The 15,216-nt window shown below is 54.4% G+C and overlaps 5 protein-coding genes across 5 annotated transcripts; 2 read left to right on the top strand and 3 right to left on the bottom strand.

Moving 5' to 3' along the window:
• The first annotated feature begins 17 nt into the window (after positions 1-17).
• Positions 18-2,194, top strand: CAOG_04096 (hypothetical protein). The gene is made up of 3 exons (XM_004347871.2): positions 18-165; positions 232-642; positions 881-2,194. Exons 1-3 carry the CDS (start codon positions 72-74, stop codon positions 2,056-2,058), a joined length of 1,683 nt encoding a protein of 560 aa, XP_004347921.1. The 5' UTR covers positions 18-71; the 3' UTR covers positions 2,059-2,194.
• Positions 2,195-2,306: 112 nt separating this feature from the next.
• Positions 2,307-5,281, bottom strand: CAOG_04095 (mitogen-activated protein kinase 2). Its single transcript, XM_004347870.2, has 11 exons — positions 5,222-5,281; positions 4,268-4,412; positions 4,021-4,150; positions 3,708-3,908; positions 3,569-3,616; positions 3,368-3,482; positions 3,217-3,288; positions 2,950-3,108; positions 2,741-2,850; positions 2,597-2,663; positions 2,307-2,514 (listed from the first exon to the last, which is right to left on the bottom strand). The coding sequence occupies exons 2-11, from the start codon at positions 4,372-4,374 to the stop codon at positions 2,468-2,470; spliced, it is 1,056 nt and encodes a 351-aa protein (XP_004347920.1). The 5' UTR covers positions 4,375-4,412; positions 5,222-5,281; the 3' UTR covers positions 2,307-2,467.
• Positions 5,282-5,794: 513 nt separating this feature from the next.
• CAOG_04094 (hypothetical protein) lies at positions 5,795-8,716 on the bottom strand (the record flags this gene model as incomplete). The annotated part of the gene is made up of 1 exon (XM_004347869.2): positions 5,795-8,716. The coding sequence occupies one exon, from the start codon at positions 8,714-8,716 to the stop codon at positions 5,795-5,797; it is 2,922 nt and encodes a 973-aa protein (XP_004347919.1).
• Positions 8,717-9,494: 778 nt separating this feature from the next.
• Positions 9,495-11,015, bottom strand: CAOG_04093 (eIF3-p44; the record flags this gene model as incomplete). Its single annotated transcript, XM_004347868.2, has 3 exons — positions 9,495-9,739; positions 9,851-10,012; positions 10,367-11,015. The coding sequence occupies 3 exons, from the start codon at positions 11,013-11,015 to the stop codon at positions 9,495-9,497; spliced, it is 1,056 nt and encodes a 351-aa protein (XP_004347918.1).
• A 695-nt stretch (positions 11,016-11,710) lies between these two features.
• On the top strand, positions 11,711-15,201 carry CAOG_04092 (aconitase 2). The gene is made up of 5 exons (XM_004347867.2): positions 11,711-11,750; positions 12,426-12,541; positions 12,613-12,751; positions 12,939-14,712; positions 14,822-15,201. Exons 1-5 carry the CDS (start codon positions 11,727-11,729, stop codon positions 15,076-15,078), a joined length of 2,310 nt encoding a protein of 769 aa, XP_004347917.2. The 5' UTR covers positions 11,711-11,726; the 3' UTR covers positions 15,079-15,201.
• Positions 15,202-15,216: the final 15 nt, after the last annotated feature.

Raw genomic sequence — 15,216 nt, 5'->3', positions numbered from 1 at the left:
CTCAGTTTCCAAGCTTTTAGCTCCCTTTTTCACTTTTTTTTTTTCACTGTTTTTGTTTGTTTTCAAGAGGGATGGCGAGCGCTTCTCAACGGAGACTGATCATCTACATTCTCGGCTTGGCGCTCTTTGTCGCGCTCGGCGTGAATGTTGTCTGCAACATGCGAAGTAAGTCGCTGTGAAGAGTCGGGTCTCCTCGTTCTCCTTCTCGACTAAATGTTGGGCGTTGCACAGAGGCGCGGGTGGATCGCCCGTGGACGCAGAGCCAGCCGACGTTTGTGCGCCGCGCACGACCGGGCGTGTCGCCCAATGAGGACGGAATTGCGCCGTCGTTCCGCATGGCCGCGTGCGAGTGTCCGCGTCCTGCGACGGCGATCGGGCGGAAGGGACTGGGCGACAACGGCGACGAGGTCCGCGACTACCCCGCTCGCCAGTGCCCAACGCACGCGCCTGCCGCTCCCGCTGACGGCCTGACTGCTCAGCAGGCGCTGCAGCTGGCCGCCAACCAGAAGCCGGCGTTCGAGTTTGCAGGTGGGCCGCCGCTCGCCGCCGCCGCGCGCGCACTCCCCAACGAGCCTGCGTGGCAGACCAGCGACGTCTTCCTCGTCCGCCGCGAAGGCCACCTGCTCCCGCGTCGCAACGGAGGTGGGTTATTGTTGTTGTTGTTGTTTTGTTTCCGCATTGTCTGTAGTCTCATGGAGACAGACACTGGAGCAAGAACAGAGCTTTTCTGATCGAAGGGTTTGAAAACAAAAAAATCTGGTCGACGTGAAAGATTTTTTTTTTCTTTTGATTTTCTATTGTATTTCACTTCCTACTCGACGCAGACCTCGAAATGCGCCCAAACTCATCCACTCACGTCTCTGACGTGCCGGTTGAACAGTCAAGCTCGTGGTTGGCATTCCGACGCTGGCTCGCCCGGAAAACAAGTCGTATCTGAGCGAAACGCTGCGCTCGCTGATTGCGCGCTCTTCGCAAGAGGAGCTGGACGCCATGCTCATTGTCATCTTCCTGGCTGACATGGACAAGAACAAGGCGATGGCCATCTACACGCAGTTCATCCACCCCGAGTTTGAGCCGTACGTGCGCGACGGCCTGATTGACGTGATTACGGCCAAGAAGAGCGCCTATCCCGTCTACCCAACGCCCCTGCCACGCCGCACCTTCAACGACCCGGAAGACCGTGTCAAGTGGCGCTCCAAGCAGTGCTTTGACTTTGCCCTGCTGATGGAGTACAGCAAGGGTCGCGGCGACTACTATCTCCAGCTCGAGGACGACGTCCTCGCGGCGGACAACTTTGCGTCGAGCATTCTGGCTGTCGTGGACGAGTCTTCGTACATGAATCCGCCGTGGTCCATGCTCGAGTTTTCCCGGCTCGGCTTCATTGGCAAGCTCTTCCGCGACACGGAGCTGCTGGAAATGGCCGCCATGTTCCGCTTCTACCACTACGACCAGCCTGTTGATTACCTGATGACCTACTTTATCCAAATCAAGACCCAGGGGTCGCGCTTGCTCACCAAGTACGCGCTGTTCCAGCACATTGGCACGCAATCGACGCTTCCCGGCAAGATTCAACGCCTGACCGATCCCTCCTTCCGCCAGGACGGCGAGACGGGTGGCATTGATGATTCCGTCAACGACGCGCTCCCCATGGATCGCAGAAACTGGCCACGCAATCCCCCGGCGGTCATCAAGACCAACATTGATCACTACTCAAACTTTGATCCGCGCCCCTGGTACAACAACCGTCGCGTGTTCTGGGCACCAGTGCACAAGGGGTCGTACTTTATTGTGCAGTTCAACATGCCGTTGAAGATTTCCCAAGTCCTCATTCACACGTCCCACCCCACGAAGCCCGCCGATCTGGTTGAGCATGGCGCGCTCGCGATTGCCACCGACGCCGCTGTCAGCGACTTTCGCGAGGTCCTCTCCGCCAGCGGTCCCAAGTTTGAGTGGACGTCGCAGGATAGCCGACTCATTACTGGGCTCAAGTTTACAGTCACAGCAGACCAAGGCTCTTGGGCTGTGTTTTCGCGGATAACAATCATTCCGGCAAATTAGGAGGTTGGCGTGTGTAACACCAGGAGCTGTTACGTTTTGTTCACGCATGCCTAAATTATTTTTTGCTTGTCGTTTGGCTTGTATTTGTGCCTTTTGTTTGTTTCCGGTGTAATTTAAGGAATTAGATGTCGAAAGGTTTTTTTTTTGTTGTTGTTGTTGTTGATGTTGTTGTTGTTGTTTTCCACGTCCACGACTCACAATCTACATGGAGCGAGCGGAAAGATGCCGCTGACGGAAGAAGAAATGAAAGACACTAGACGAATTGTAATGCCAAAAAATTCAAGTGAACAACGACACAAAACAAACACAAAGGAATCAAACACAGTACGCGCATGCAGCGATAATCATCATGGAACAAAGCGAGGAAATATGACAAGGGCAGAGAGACTGTCTTTTTTTTTTTTTTTTTTTAGCGATTTTCGGGGGTGAAGGTGACAATATCGCCCCAAATCAATACTGAAAAGACAAAATGCATCGCATGCAGAGTGAGTTTAAAAAAAAACCACGAAAAATCAATCGCACAACAATCGCTACTTACCCCTCCACTTTTCTGTGGTCAACTCGGCAGCTTCGTACGAATCGTCGAACTGGGTGGACGAATCCGGCTAAGCAACATAATTCATGCATCGTGTCAGCCAACTCGTTGCAAGACAACGCTCTCCAAGCACAAAATTCAACGCACCTCATCGTCAGGATCGTGCAGTTGCGAAAAGTAAGGGTGACGCAGCGCGTCGGCCGCGGTGATGCGTTTTTCACAATCAAAAATGAGCATCTTGTCCAAGACGTCGATGGCTGCGCAACCAGAAAAACGAAAAACAAGACCCACAAAAACACACGTGTGAGAAACTGACACAGGGCCGGGGTATCACAATGCAGATCGCACACCCCTACCGAGAGGATTGGCGTGGGAAAAAAGTCGCTCAAATGGAATCTTGTCACGGTGCGGCATCGAGCGGACGTATGCTCGTGCAGTTTCGCTCTCAATATTATCAACAAACTCCTTGGACGGCGATCCAACAATGTTGCTGATCAGCGTGAGCTGGTTGACGTCTAAAGCGAAGGAGGACGCAAAAAACAGAAAAGAGGATGAAGAAGAACGTCAAGTCAGAATAAAAATTCAGCAGTCGCGAACAACGCAACCGGTTTTGGTCAACGTACGATCGGAGCCGGGGAAGAGTGGCGTGCCAGACATCAACTCGGCCATGATGCAGCCAACCGACCAGATGTCCACTGCGAGAACACCAAGTTGAGTGAGTGACTCACGCCAGTTCATCCATCCATCAGTGCTACAAGAGAGAGGAGAGCTTACAGCCTTGTCCGTATTTGCGCCAGCTGAGCATGACCTCTGGAGCGCGGTACCAGCGTGTGGCGACATAGCCCGTCATTTCAGGATCGGCAACTCGAGCAAGACCAAAATCGAGAATCTGAACGGCAGAACGAAAAAAAAACCGGGCTGTGAGAAACTAGTCGCGAGGATTGCACGTTGACAATGCCGCAAGCTGAAACGCACCTTCAAGTCGCAGTTTTCATTGACTGCCAAGTTGCCTGGCTTCAAGTCCTGTCCATCCGTGAAAGCATTCAAGCAGAACGAGGTTGAGTCATGAGCAACAAAAGCTTTCATTGTGTTTTCTTGCGCTTTGCCGGCTTACACGGTGAATGATACCCGCAGAATGCACGTATTTCAGGCCGCGAAGAATCTGGTAGACGAGGAAGCACACATGCTCGTCACTCAACGTCTGCGTGCGAACAATGCTGTTGAGGTCTGCGCCCATCAATTCGGTCACAATGTAGACGTCGTTCATTGTCTCTGCCGACGTTCCGGTGGAAAAGAGGTCGTGCAGTCCAATGATCTAGAGTGGATTCAACACGAACGAAAAAAAAAAAAAACGGAGAGACGGGTTACGAGATTGGTACGACAAGCACCACAGGTCGAAAGGTCGAGAATGAGAAGAAGCCGCTTACGTTTTCGTGGTGCATGTGGCGAAGAAGCCGGATCTCGCGGAAGGTGCGCTTGGCATGGATGGCGGTCTGGAAGGGCTTCATGACCTTTTTGATGGCCACCTTCTGGCCCGTCACCGTGTCGTCGGCGGACCTGTGTGATGAATGAATGCATGAATGAGCGTTTTTGTGACAGCACTGTATCTACGTCCATCAACCAAACAAGAGCACGCTGCAGCTCTGTGTGTAAGTGCTGTCAACGTCAACGTACACGACCTGTCCAAAGGCACCAAGGCCGATGGGATGGAGATGGGTGTAGCGTCCTGGAACCTCAAACGCAGTGCCGTTGAGCTCGATCGAGTGCCAGCCAGGTTGCATGTTTGACGCGGGACGGTTGATAAGAAATGAGAGCGAGTCTGTTGCAAAAGAAAAAGGGTTGGACGCAGGGTGAGCGAGCGATACTGCGGAAGCGGAAGAAAGTCGAAGAGTCAAAAAGTCAGAAAACCGTAAGCTGGCACAGTGAACAAGGCCGTATGACGCAGAGTGAAAATAAGCGTGAAATTGCTATAGCATCGAGACCAACGGATCAGTAACCTCTCAAACGCATCCACAGTCGCTCTCTCGTTCGTCGTCGCTTGTCCCCTTCCCCCCCCCCCCCAAAACGCTAAACACCTCTTGCATCTGGAACTCGCAGAAATAACTGACAACCTACGACTGGACGACCACAAAAAAACCACGTAGCTTAAAATCTTCCCAACGCAAAACCCGAGCGAGATGAGACAGAGAGCGACAGAGAGAGATGGCGACCCCACCAACCATTTCAATTCAAGCGATCAAGTGAACCCGTTGTGCGAGTCGCAATCGAGTGTCGTGATGACTGGGACCAAAAAGCATTGAATGGAACGAAGACTTGGAAAAAAAAAAAAAAAAAAAAAAAAAAAAAAGGCTGTTTGCGGCCAACTAACTTGACTTTCACTTTGCTGCACTCGAGTCGAATCAGCGCCAAGTCAACCAGCGTTTTTGCAAAGGTGCAAATGAGCATTGCGGAAAGAGGGAAGACGGGCTGCGGGGCGGTTTGGGTTGGAAGCGAAGGGAAACGTATCGGAGGGCGAAGGAGGAAACAAAAAAAAAAAAAAAAAAAAAATCCAAAATCGCAAGGACAAGATGTGCGTCAGAGAGAAAAGGAAATCGTAATCCGATCTGTAAGAAGCGCCGTAGAACAAACCTGATAATAGTCAAACAAAAAAAAAAAAAAAAAAAAAACCAACAAGAATAATAAAATGAATGAGCTGCTTAGTTTGTTGAGCGGCAAAACTCAGATGTGTCTGTCTACCCCGACGTGGATTGTGTGTGTCAGGATAGTCTTTTCACTGATTTTGCACTGTTTTTGGGACCCCCCCTCTGCAAAAAGATGTTTGGAACTGTTTGAAGTTTGGTTGATCAGTCAAACAGAGCAAGTCGGGGTAGAGTCTGAGGTGATGCGTTTCGAGATAGACACGGACAAAAACAAAATCCTCCTCTTGTCAAACGGGCGGGACGAGCGGCGAGGGGTCAAAATTGAAAACCAACTGAATTTGGCGTTTTCTCAGCTCGGTTCTCAAGCATTGCAACGAGCAAGCTGTGCAAAGACACAAAGATGCTACTATTGTCAGACCAGCACATCAACAAAAAAAATCAACAACTCAATAACAGAAAGAGTGGCAAAATCAACTCAAAATGAACACAAACAACAAAAACAAAAGTATTGAGTGGATTTCTCAACCCGAAATCCAAAGTTGCTGCTGGCGCAGGTGCGTGCTCATGAGGTGCGAGCGCGCTTGGTCACGAGAGCTTGCGCAGGCTCGGACGCTTGGCGTTTGATGGCTGGTGTAGCGGCGATTGGCGCGCTTGGATTTGGATCGCTGTCGTCGGATGCAATCGTAATGGGAGCAACGACGGACGACACCTCGACAACATCATCGTCTTCATCGTCTTCGTAAAAGTCATACTCGTCGTCCTCGTCATAGTCGCTCTCGTCGTCGTCGTCGTCGTCGTCATCGGTCGCGGATGCTGCGCCGTCGTCATCGTACCGATATTCGCTGCCCTCAGAGTCGGAAAGCCACTTGTCCAAGCGGCGTTGGGCGTCGTCGGAGAATGGCGCCTCGCTACCGCTGCTTGGACCGGCAGGCACCCCGGACGAGCTGGACGAGTGCGCGCGCTCAAGAGTCGACGGCTGGCGCGTGAGAGAATTGGGCGAGCGAGCAAGCTTTGCTCCGCTGGATTGATAGCCAGCCTGAGATGCACGCCTGGGGTGCGCTGCCGCTGGGTCGACATCCGAGATGGCGGTCATATTGGTCTCGTCGTCGTCCTCGTCATCATCGTCATCCTCGTCCTCGTCATCCTCCTGTCCATGGCCATTGACAGCAACCTGCTGTCCATCGGGTGCGTGAGGGTGGTGCTTGGATTTGATCTGTTGCCGAGTGCTACGACGCTCTCGTCGGGCAGCTTGGAGCTTGCGAACGTGGTGGTACTGAACCTTGCGTTGGTGAGCGCGCGAGGCCAGCCGCTCGGACTCGTCGCTGTCTCCGTTGGTTGGGTCATCGGATGCAAAGCCATACGAGCCTTCGCCGCAAGGCTTGGCCAGCATGTCCACGATGTGTCGTCGAATGGCCACACCAAGCTTGGCCACGACACGCTTTTCCTCGGCGCACAGCTGCCGCACAACGCGCGTCACGGGATCGAGCGCAGGCTGCTCGAGCGCTTCGAGGTCTTCGACCAGCGACGACGTGTAGCTCTGCAGCTTGGCCTCGCAGAGAAACGCCATGGCAGCCATGACCTGCGGCGGGTTGCTGGGAAATCGACTGCGCCCAAGCACGAGAATGCTCTCCTGCCCAGCATCGTACCCGACGTTGTTCACTAGGGCGGTAAAGGTGCGGTCATTCATCAAGCACACCGTCAGCACGGCGCTCAGCAGCTTCCGGCCATGGCCTGGATCGCACAGATCGTAGGCGTCCTCCAAGCAATTGTTGTGCTTGAGCAGCTTCTTTTTGTCGTCAAACAGGTACCGCCGACTGCCACAGCGCAAGTGCAATCGCTCGCCGACCGTCATTACCAGCGACAGTTCAATAAAGACGCGTCGATGCGCCGCATGCCGCTCAACAAAGCCATAGCGCTGCACCAGATCGCCATTGTCCAGCGACCCGTAGTTGTTGAGCACCTCCTGCCCAGCCGCGATCGGACGAAGCGCGCGCAGCGCAAGGTAGGTTGAAGCGCGAGGGTTGAACGGAGCAGACGCGGCGTCGCCTGCAGCAGCAGTAGTAGCAGCTGCAGTAGTAGTAGCAGTAGCAGCATCAGCACCTAGTGGTGGAGCAACGGTTGTGTCTGCATCAGTGGACGAGGTGGTGGTGGTGGTGGTGGTGGACGCAAGCTCGACGGGCGGTCCGCCAATCACCAAATCAACAACCACGTTGACATCGCGCGTGGAGTGGTTGAGAAGGTCGGCGAGCGGGACAAGCACAGGCCGTGGCAGCGTCTGCGGTAGTCCCCTCTCGTTCAACTGCAAGTTGAAGGCGCGAGAAGAAATGATGCTGGATGCGCGTCGGAAGACCTCGAGCGTGTGAATGGCGGGGTCGAGGAGCGCGCCCAGCTTGGGGTTGGACGCACACTCGGCAAAGAGCGGTCGCACGTAATCCTCATACTGCTGTTCAATCATGTTGCGTCGATACAGGTGGTGCACGGTGGTGCCGCGTGCAAGCTCCCACTGCTCGTCGTTCCAGTACGACGGCGTGGTAAACTCGGACGGGAGCGTGGCAAAGTACGCATGATACCAGGACGACGCCCCTAGACCCAGTTCGTGCATGGTCACGAGTGCGAGACGGAGCCACGGTGCCAGCGGTGGCTGGTGCTCTGCCAGAAACGTTGTCAACCGCTCCGAGCTCGTTGGCGGCACCCCTTGGCTGTTGTTGCCTCGCTGCGTGTTGAACGATGCAGCGTCCTTGGCCAGTGCCGCCTCTGCATCGCGAGTCCGTGCAGAGTATGCGGGTGGCCAAACAGGTGGCGTTGACGAGACGATGGAAGGCGTTCCGACGAGATTTTCAGCCGGCTGTGGCAGGAATGCCGGCAGTGCGCCAAAGCCAAACTTTGGATCCTTTTTGGACGCTGCTGGTGCAATTGCAACGGCTGAAGCAGCAGGTCGCCTGCTGCTGCTGCTGCTGCTGTCCGCATTCGAGTGAGAGCTGGACGATGAGCTTGACGAGTACCTGCCACTGGCCGCGGATGCATTGCGTGACGGCCGTCGCGCAAGCTGGGTTGTTGGTCCAGCCGGTTGCAGTTCGTTCCCACCTTGATCGGCGACGGGCGGGCTTCCTCCTACAGACGGAGGGGCGCCATTGCCATTGCCACTATTGTGCGGCAAGTGCTCGAGCCGCGCGGTGGCTGCGCAGTAGCCTCCAGCGCCCTTCTCTGACACTGTGACGAACGAGACAAGCGGCGACTCGGACGACTGCGTTTGCACGACTGCGCCTGCGCCGTGGCAGAGGAGCGCCGTGTCGCCTTGGACAGCGAGCGTCTCGAGCGGAACGGCAATCAGAAGCTCAGCCTGCGCGATCTCGGCCGCAGCGACCACCCCAGCGCCGGCGCCGCCTTGGTCTGTGAACATGGTCAATCGGGGCGAGACGTAGGCGCCGTTCTGGCGTGCCCATGCCAGGAGCGACGCTGCACGCCTGGACGCGGCTTGGTCCATTTTTGTGTTTGTCGCTATTGTTCAACAAAGCGAGCCTGTGTGTTCGTTCCTTCTGGAGGAAGTTGGGTGATGTTCGATGTATGAGTGAGTTGAGAAGAGGGAAAATAAAAAAAATAACAGTAGGTTGGGTGATCGGTGATGGTGATGGTCGAACGAAAAGAGAGAGATGGCGTTGATTATGAGCGAAACGCAGTTCGAGAAGCAAGAAATAGGAAACGAGTGTGGAGCGAATGTCAACAACAGAATCAAGGATCGGGGAGAACAGAGCAGGTCGAAACAGCGAATAGGTGAGTCGTGGCAGAAAGAAGGAGAGAGAGAGAAGGCGGGGAAGCAACAATGTTGAAATCGAGATTAAGTCATCTTCAAGCACAACCAACCCAAAGAAAAGCCATCAACCATCCAACGAGAACAATGCGGGTGCACGGCAAGAGAGCAAAAGTCAAGTGGCAAAAGGAAACAAGCGAGAGCAGCAACAAACACGAAACAAACAAACAAAAAAAAAAATACGAAAGAAAGAGAGAAAAATGCGCCAAATGGCCTGTTGACAATGAATCGCCAATGCTCGTGAAAAATGAGTATGTTCTAGTAGAGTCCAGCTGCTGGATTGGGATGGATTGTTTCATGTTCTGTCGACTTAATCGCGAGATGGCCTACAAGCAGAATGAACAACACAAATGAGCATCGTTGTTCGATTCTGCAGGAAAGAGGGGCAAACAAAAAAACAGCTTCTCTCTCCCCTCCCCATCTCCATCATCATTGCTACAAAGCAACAAAAGGCTTACTTTGCCCAATCAACGCTAAGAATCAAGTGATCGTAACCGTGGCCGTGCAGCTTCTCGATGGCCTTTGCGGCCTCGTCGCGGGATCCAAAGCTAACAAAGGCAAAGCCCTTGGAGGCGCCAGTGACCTTGTCGCGCACCAAGAAGGTGCGCTGCACACGGCCGAACGGGCTGCAGAGGTCGCCAACGTCGCTTTCGCGGGTGTCGTCCGAGAGGTTGGAAATGCGAATGGTGTTTGCGTCGTCTGCGCGAGGGGAAATGCGAGTTGGTGGTGAAAGCAAGTGAGCCAGCGATCGATCGACAGGACAAGAACAGCAACAACGACAATAGCAACAACAAAAGCATCAAAACGCACCACGATCGCGCATGGAAGATCCTCGGGCATCAGCGCCAGGTGCTCGGCGAGCGCCATCGGCACCACGCATGCTCGGGGGCACGTACTTGCCGGGCTGTGCGCCGCCGGTCGCAGCGGCATCCTTGTCGAGGACTTGCTCGCGCAATGATTTTGCGCGTTCCTCTGTTCCAGATCAAAGAGCAAGACACACACACACACACACACACACACACACACACACACAAAACAACAAGTCAGCACAGCACAAATAATCTGCTCTGTAGATCGACGCAGAACAACGCCAAATCGTCCCAATGTTGTAAGATTGAAAACTTGTTTCAGCCAAATCAAAAAAAAAAAAAAAAAAAAAAAAAAAAAAAAAAAAAAAAACTGTTTTTGCCCAATTTTTTTTTTTTTTTTTTTTTCCTTTGTCAAAAGCATTGCTGTGCTGCTGCTCGCCTGCTTGGTCTTGTTGGTCCCTGCCTCGAAACGCGAGAACACAAACACGCACACACAACCAAAACGACAGTGCCTCACCCTTCTCGAGGTCGTCTTGCGAGGCAGCGAGCTCCTTGTGCGGGCAATGGGTGGTCCAGTGATCGCCCTTGCAGATGCGGCAGCTGACGGCCTTGCTTGCGACGGCGCCGCCGGCACCGGTGGCGAGCTTGATCTTCTCGTCCTGGGGCGCGCTGGTGGCGTCGGTGCCGAGCTCGTGGCTCTTGGCGGTGAGGACGAGGAAGACCTCGTCGGCCACAATGGTCGTCGCTGGGTCTGGGCCTGGCTTGGCTCCCGTCTCGGCGCCAAACTTGGTCCAGTGGCGGCGCTCGGCCTCGGCGTGCGACAGGGTCGTCTTCTGCTTGGACAACTGGAACTTGCGCGTCACCTTCACCACGGCGCCAGTGTTGTCGTCCCGTCGGTGCTCAATAACAAGCTTGACCCCGTTCGCGTCGGGCCCAACCACCTGCAGGCCGGGGAGCTCGTCCTCGTCGTCGTCAGCGTACTTGGACACGTATGCAGCGTCGATGGTGGGCTGCTGCTGCTGCTGTTGGTGCTGCTGCTGCTGTCCGATCGATTGCGACACCGACAGCGATCCAGGCGCTGGCAGGTCGTGGGCATATTCGAGCTCCTCGTCGAGCACGTCGCCCCACTTGGCGCTGCTGCTTGCAGTTGCTGTGCTTTCAGGCATCGTTTTCCGAGTCGGTCGTGTGTAATGGGAGTGTGGGTGTTGGAGTTTGGGGAGGGTTGGTTTTCAAAGGAGAACTGAGTTTGATTTTTGGGTTGTTCTGTTTCAGTTTTACTTTGAAAATACAGCGCTCTAGCCCGATCAGAGATCGTTCCACGAAGATACGAGTATTGGGTACAATTCCACAACATCTTTTTCATTCAAGCTAGGGGTAGGGTTAGGGAGAGGTATTTCAAAATCAGTGCAAAATCTGCGAAAAAAGCATTCCAACACACCTTCGGCTTCAGCTGGACTCTCGAATCGCAGTTCACGTCGGGGTAGGAAGAAACATCTCAGCGGCGTTGTCGCTTGAAGGAGAGAGCTATAGAGACCTCAAGGAGCGGAGCAGCACGAGGCGAATGTCGGCAATTGCCAGATTTATCATCAGGTTTTGTTGCTTTATTTCCACTTTTCTCAGTTTTCCATCGCTCTCTTGCCTCTTGTGCTTGAATGCACGCAGAGATCGATGAGTTGATCATCAGTCAAAGCACCCCCCCCCCCAACGTTTGTGCGGCCACAACGTCGTGCGAATCTGACGCAGGGGACGAAATGTGGGCACACAACAGCTCTGGGGAACAAAATCCTTTTGTTGAACGTTTTAGTCATACTAAATTTCCTAACGAAACGCTTCAACCATTCTTCATTTTTTTTTTTTTTTTTTTTTTTCTATTCACAATGTTCTCTGCCTCAGTTTCACGTGTAAGCTTTTTTTTTTTTTTTTTTTTTTTTTTGTTCGGCTTTCTTTTTTTTCCCATTCGTTTTGCCTGTCGCTTCGATTTCGACCGTTTTTTCGCCCCTCGTTTTTTTTGCCGTGTTGTCCTTGACTTGTGCGTTCGGCTGTTTCACCATTGCGACCTGACGCAGCCCCCTTCCATTGGAAACCTTGTTTTCAGCGGCTTTTGATCGGCTGGCTTTTTATTTTTTTTTTATTGTTTTTTTGTTTTTTCTACTTTGAGAAAGCGTGCTTCTTGATTTGCGGCGCCGTTCCACACGCCAGCACTGTTGAACTTTATCTTGTCTGCTGCGTCTTCGTGTGCCTTTCAGTGCGCGATTCGCAGCACCAAACAAGCAAGCGCTTTTTGCTTTCGACGGAACATTCGCTAGATCTCGCTTTTTTTTTTTCTTTTTTTTTTTTTTTCGTTTCTCCACTTTCTTTTTTTTGCTCGCTCTGCCTCTCTGCTCTCTTGTCGCCGCTCAACTGGCACTGCGTTCCCATTCGACTTGCTCAATCTTCGAGTGGCTTCACTCGCTCACGCGGCTCAGTGGGCCCGGTGAAGCCGTTACATCGACTGTCACTGCAACGGACTCACTTTTCGAAATAATCCTCCACTTCACTTGGACCACTTCCCTCTCTCTCTGTCTGCTCGTCCGCAGGTCGCTCGCGCTGGCTACGCTACGCTGTCCTCTAAGGTTCCCATGAGCCGCATGGAGCCGAACGACTTTGTCAACTATGCCCGGCTCGACTCGACGCTGCACGAAGTGAAGAAGCGGTAAGCAGCAAAAATCCCACAAAAAAAAAACCCTTCATCCAAATCTCACTGTGTGATCAAAACCCATCCAGCCTCAACCGCCCGCTCACTCTTGCCGAGAAGATCGTCTACGGTCACCTCGACGACCCCAAGAACCAGGAGATTGTCCGTGGCAAGTCCTACCTCAAGCTTCGCCCCGATCGCGTCGCCATGCAGGACGCCACCGCTCAGGTAAACCCCTTTTGATATTGCTTCTTGTTTGCCCTCTGGCGATGCGTTTTGGATGGTGTGGAACGATCGGCTGGGGTTGGGGGTGGGGGGGGGCCGTTGGTGTGGATTGTAGCGAACAATGGAAAAAACTTACCACATGCTCTTTTTCTCTTTTTTTTTTTCCCCCCTCCTTCCTTCCAATTCACAGATGGCCATGCTCCAGTTCATCTCGTCCGGCCTGCCCCGCGTCGCCGTGCCCACCACCGTGCACTGCGATCACCTCATCGAGGCCCAGAAGGGCTCTGCCGAGGATTTGGCTCGCGCCAAGGACGTCAACAAGGAGGTTTACAACTTCCTCGCCACCGCCTCGGCCAAGTTTGGCGTCGGCTTCTGGAAGCCGGGCAGCGGCATCATCCACCAGATTCTCCTCGAGAACTACGTCTACCCCGGCTGCCTGCTCATCGGCACCGACAGTCACACTGTCAACGGCGGCGGTCTCGGCGGCATCACCATCGGTGTCGGCGGCGCTGACGCTGTCGACGTCATGGCTGGCATCCCGTGGGAGCTCAAGTGCCCCAAGGTCATTGGTGTCAAGCTCACCGGCGAGCTCAAGGGCTGGGCATCCCCCAAGGACGTCATCCTGAAGGTGGCTGGCATCCTCACCGTCAAGGGTGGCACTGGCGCCATTGTCGAGTACTTTGGCCCCGGCGTCGACTCGATCTCGGCCACCGGCATGGGCACGATCTGCAACATGGGTGCTGAGATTGGCGCGACCACCTCCGTCTTCCCCTTCAACCACCGCATGGCCGACTACCTCAAGGCCACCGGCCGCTCCGAGATTGCCTCTCTCGCCGAGCAGATGAAGCACAACCTCGTCCCCGACGCCGGCTCCAAGTACGACCAGGTCATCGAGATCAACCTCTCCGAGCTCGAGCCCCACATTAACGGCCCGTTCACCCCCGATCTTGCCCACCCCCTGTCCAAGTTCGCCGATGCCGTCAAGGCCAACAACTGGCCCGCAGAGCTCAAGTTCGGCCTCATTGGCTCGTGCACCAACTCGTCGTACGAGGACATGGAGCGCGCCGCCTCCGTCGCCAAGCAGGCCCTCGACCACGGGATCAAGGCCAAGTCGCTCTTCACCATCACCCCCGGCTCTGAGCAAATCCGCGCCACCATCACCCGCGACGGCCAGGCCAAGACCCTCAGCGACATTGGCGGTGTTGTCCTCGCCAACGCTTGCGGCCCATGCATTGGCCAGTGGGACCGCCGCGACATTAAGCACGGCGAGAAGAACTCGATCATCACCTCGTTCAACCGCAACTTCACTGCCCGCAACGACGCCAACCCGGCCACCCACGCCTTTGTTGCCTCGCCCGAGATTGTGACTGCCATGGCCATCGCTGGCAGCCTCGCGTTCAACCCCGAGACCGACACGCTCACCGACAAGAACGGCAAGCCCTTCAAGCTCCAGCCCCCGACCGGCGACGAGCTCCCCGCCCGTGGCTTTGACGCCGGCGAGGACACCTACCAGGGACCCCCTGCCGACGGCTCGAACGTCAAGGTTGATGTTGACCCCAAGAGCGCCCGCCTCCAGCTGCTCTCGCCCTTCAACAAGTGGGACGGCAAGGACTTTGCCAACATGCCCATCCTCATCAAGGCCAAGGGCAAGTGCACCACCGATCACATCTCGATGGCTGGCCCATGGCTCAAGTACCGTGGCCACCTCGACAACATTTCCAACAACATGCTGATCGGCGCCATCAACGCCGAGAACGACAAGCCCAACTCTGTCAAGAACCAGCTCACCTCCGAGTTTGGCGGCGTCCCCGACGTTGCCCGCGCCTACAAGGCGAAGGGTGTCAAGTGGGTTGTCTTTGGCGATGAAAACTACGGCGAGGGCTCGTCTCGCGAGCACGCTGCTCTCGAGCCGCGTCACCTCGGCGGTGTTGCCATTATTGTCAAGAGCTTTGCTCGTATTCACGGTGAGTTGTTTTGTTTTTCGAGCTTGTGTTGGAGTTTATGAGTTTATGTCCTTTTGATCGTTTCACTCACTCTATTTGTAAACCGCTCTCCCTTTTCCACACATCACAGAGACCAACTTGAAGAAGCAGGGCATGCTCCCATTGACCTTCGCCAACCCTGCTGACTACGACAAGATCGCCCCCTCCGACCGTGTCACCCTCAAGATTTCTGGCGACCAACTCGCCCCCGGCAAGCCCGTCACCGCCGTCCTCACCCGCGCCGATGGCAGCTCATACAACATTACCCTCAACCACACCTTCAACGAGGGCCAGATCACCTGGTTCCGTGCCGGCTCTGCCCTCAACCGCATGGCTGAGCTCAAGTAAAAACGTGCTCGATGACATCTCCCTTCTTGAGGGATGGTGGTGTGGCTGTGTATGCGTGTATTTGTGTATCTGTGTGTGTACGCAAACCTTTGTCCTCAAATCCATATGGGTTTATTCATTGATGTGACGCTCGAGTGC

Source organism: Capsaspora owczarzaki (genome assembly GCF_000151315.2).
Source record: "Capsaspora owczarzaki ATCC 30864 unplaced genomic scaffold supercont2.6, whole genome shotgun sequence".
NCBI lineage: Eukaryota > Filasterea > Ministeriida > Capsasporidae > Capsaspora > Capsaspora owczarzaki.
This window is presented reverse-complemented; position numbering and strand designations above follow the sequence as displayed.

Coding starts and splice junctions, on each gene's coding strand:
- CAOG_04096 (XM_004347871.2), top strand. CDS start 72: ATGGCGAGCGCTTCTCAACGGAGACTGATCATCTACATTCTCGGCTTG. Junction 166..231: donor TGTTGTCTGCAACATGCGAA/GTAAGTCGCTGT, acceptor GGCGTTGCACAG/AGGCGCGGGTGGATCGCCCG. Junction 643..880: donor GCTCCCGCGTCGCAACGGAG/GTGGGTTATTGT, acceptor CCGGTTGAACAG/TCAAGCTCGTGGTTGGCATT.
- CAOG_04095 (XM_004347870.2), bottom strand. CDS start 4,374: ATGCAACCTGGCTGGCACTCGATCGAGCTCAACGGCACTGCGTTTGAG. Junction 3,617..3,707: donor CTGCGGGTATCATTCACCGT/GTAAGCCGGCAA, acceptor ACGGATGGACAG/GACTTGAAGCCAGGCAACTT. Junction 2,515..2,596: donor GACCACAGAAAAGTGGAGGG/GTAAGTAGCGAT, acceptor TTGTCTTTTCAG/TATTGATTTGGGGCGATATT.
- CAOG_04092 (XM_004347867.2), top strand. CDS start 11,727: ATGTTCTCTGCCTCAGTTTCACGT. Junction 12,542..12,612: donor CTGCACGAAGTGAAGAAGCG/GTAAGCAGCAAA, acceptor AAACCCATCCAG/CCTCAACCGCCCGCTCACTC. Junction 14,713..14,821: donor GAGCTTTGCTCGTATTCACG/GTGAGTTGTTTT, acceptor CACACATCACAG/AGACCAACTTGAAGAAGCAG.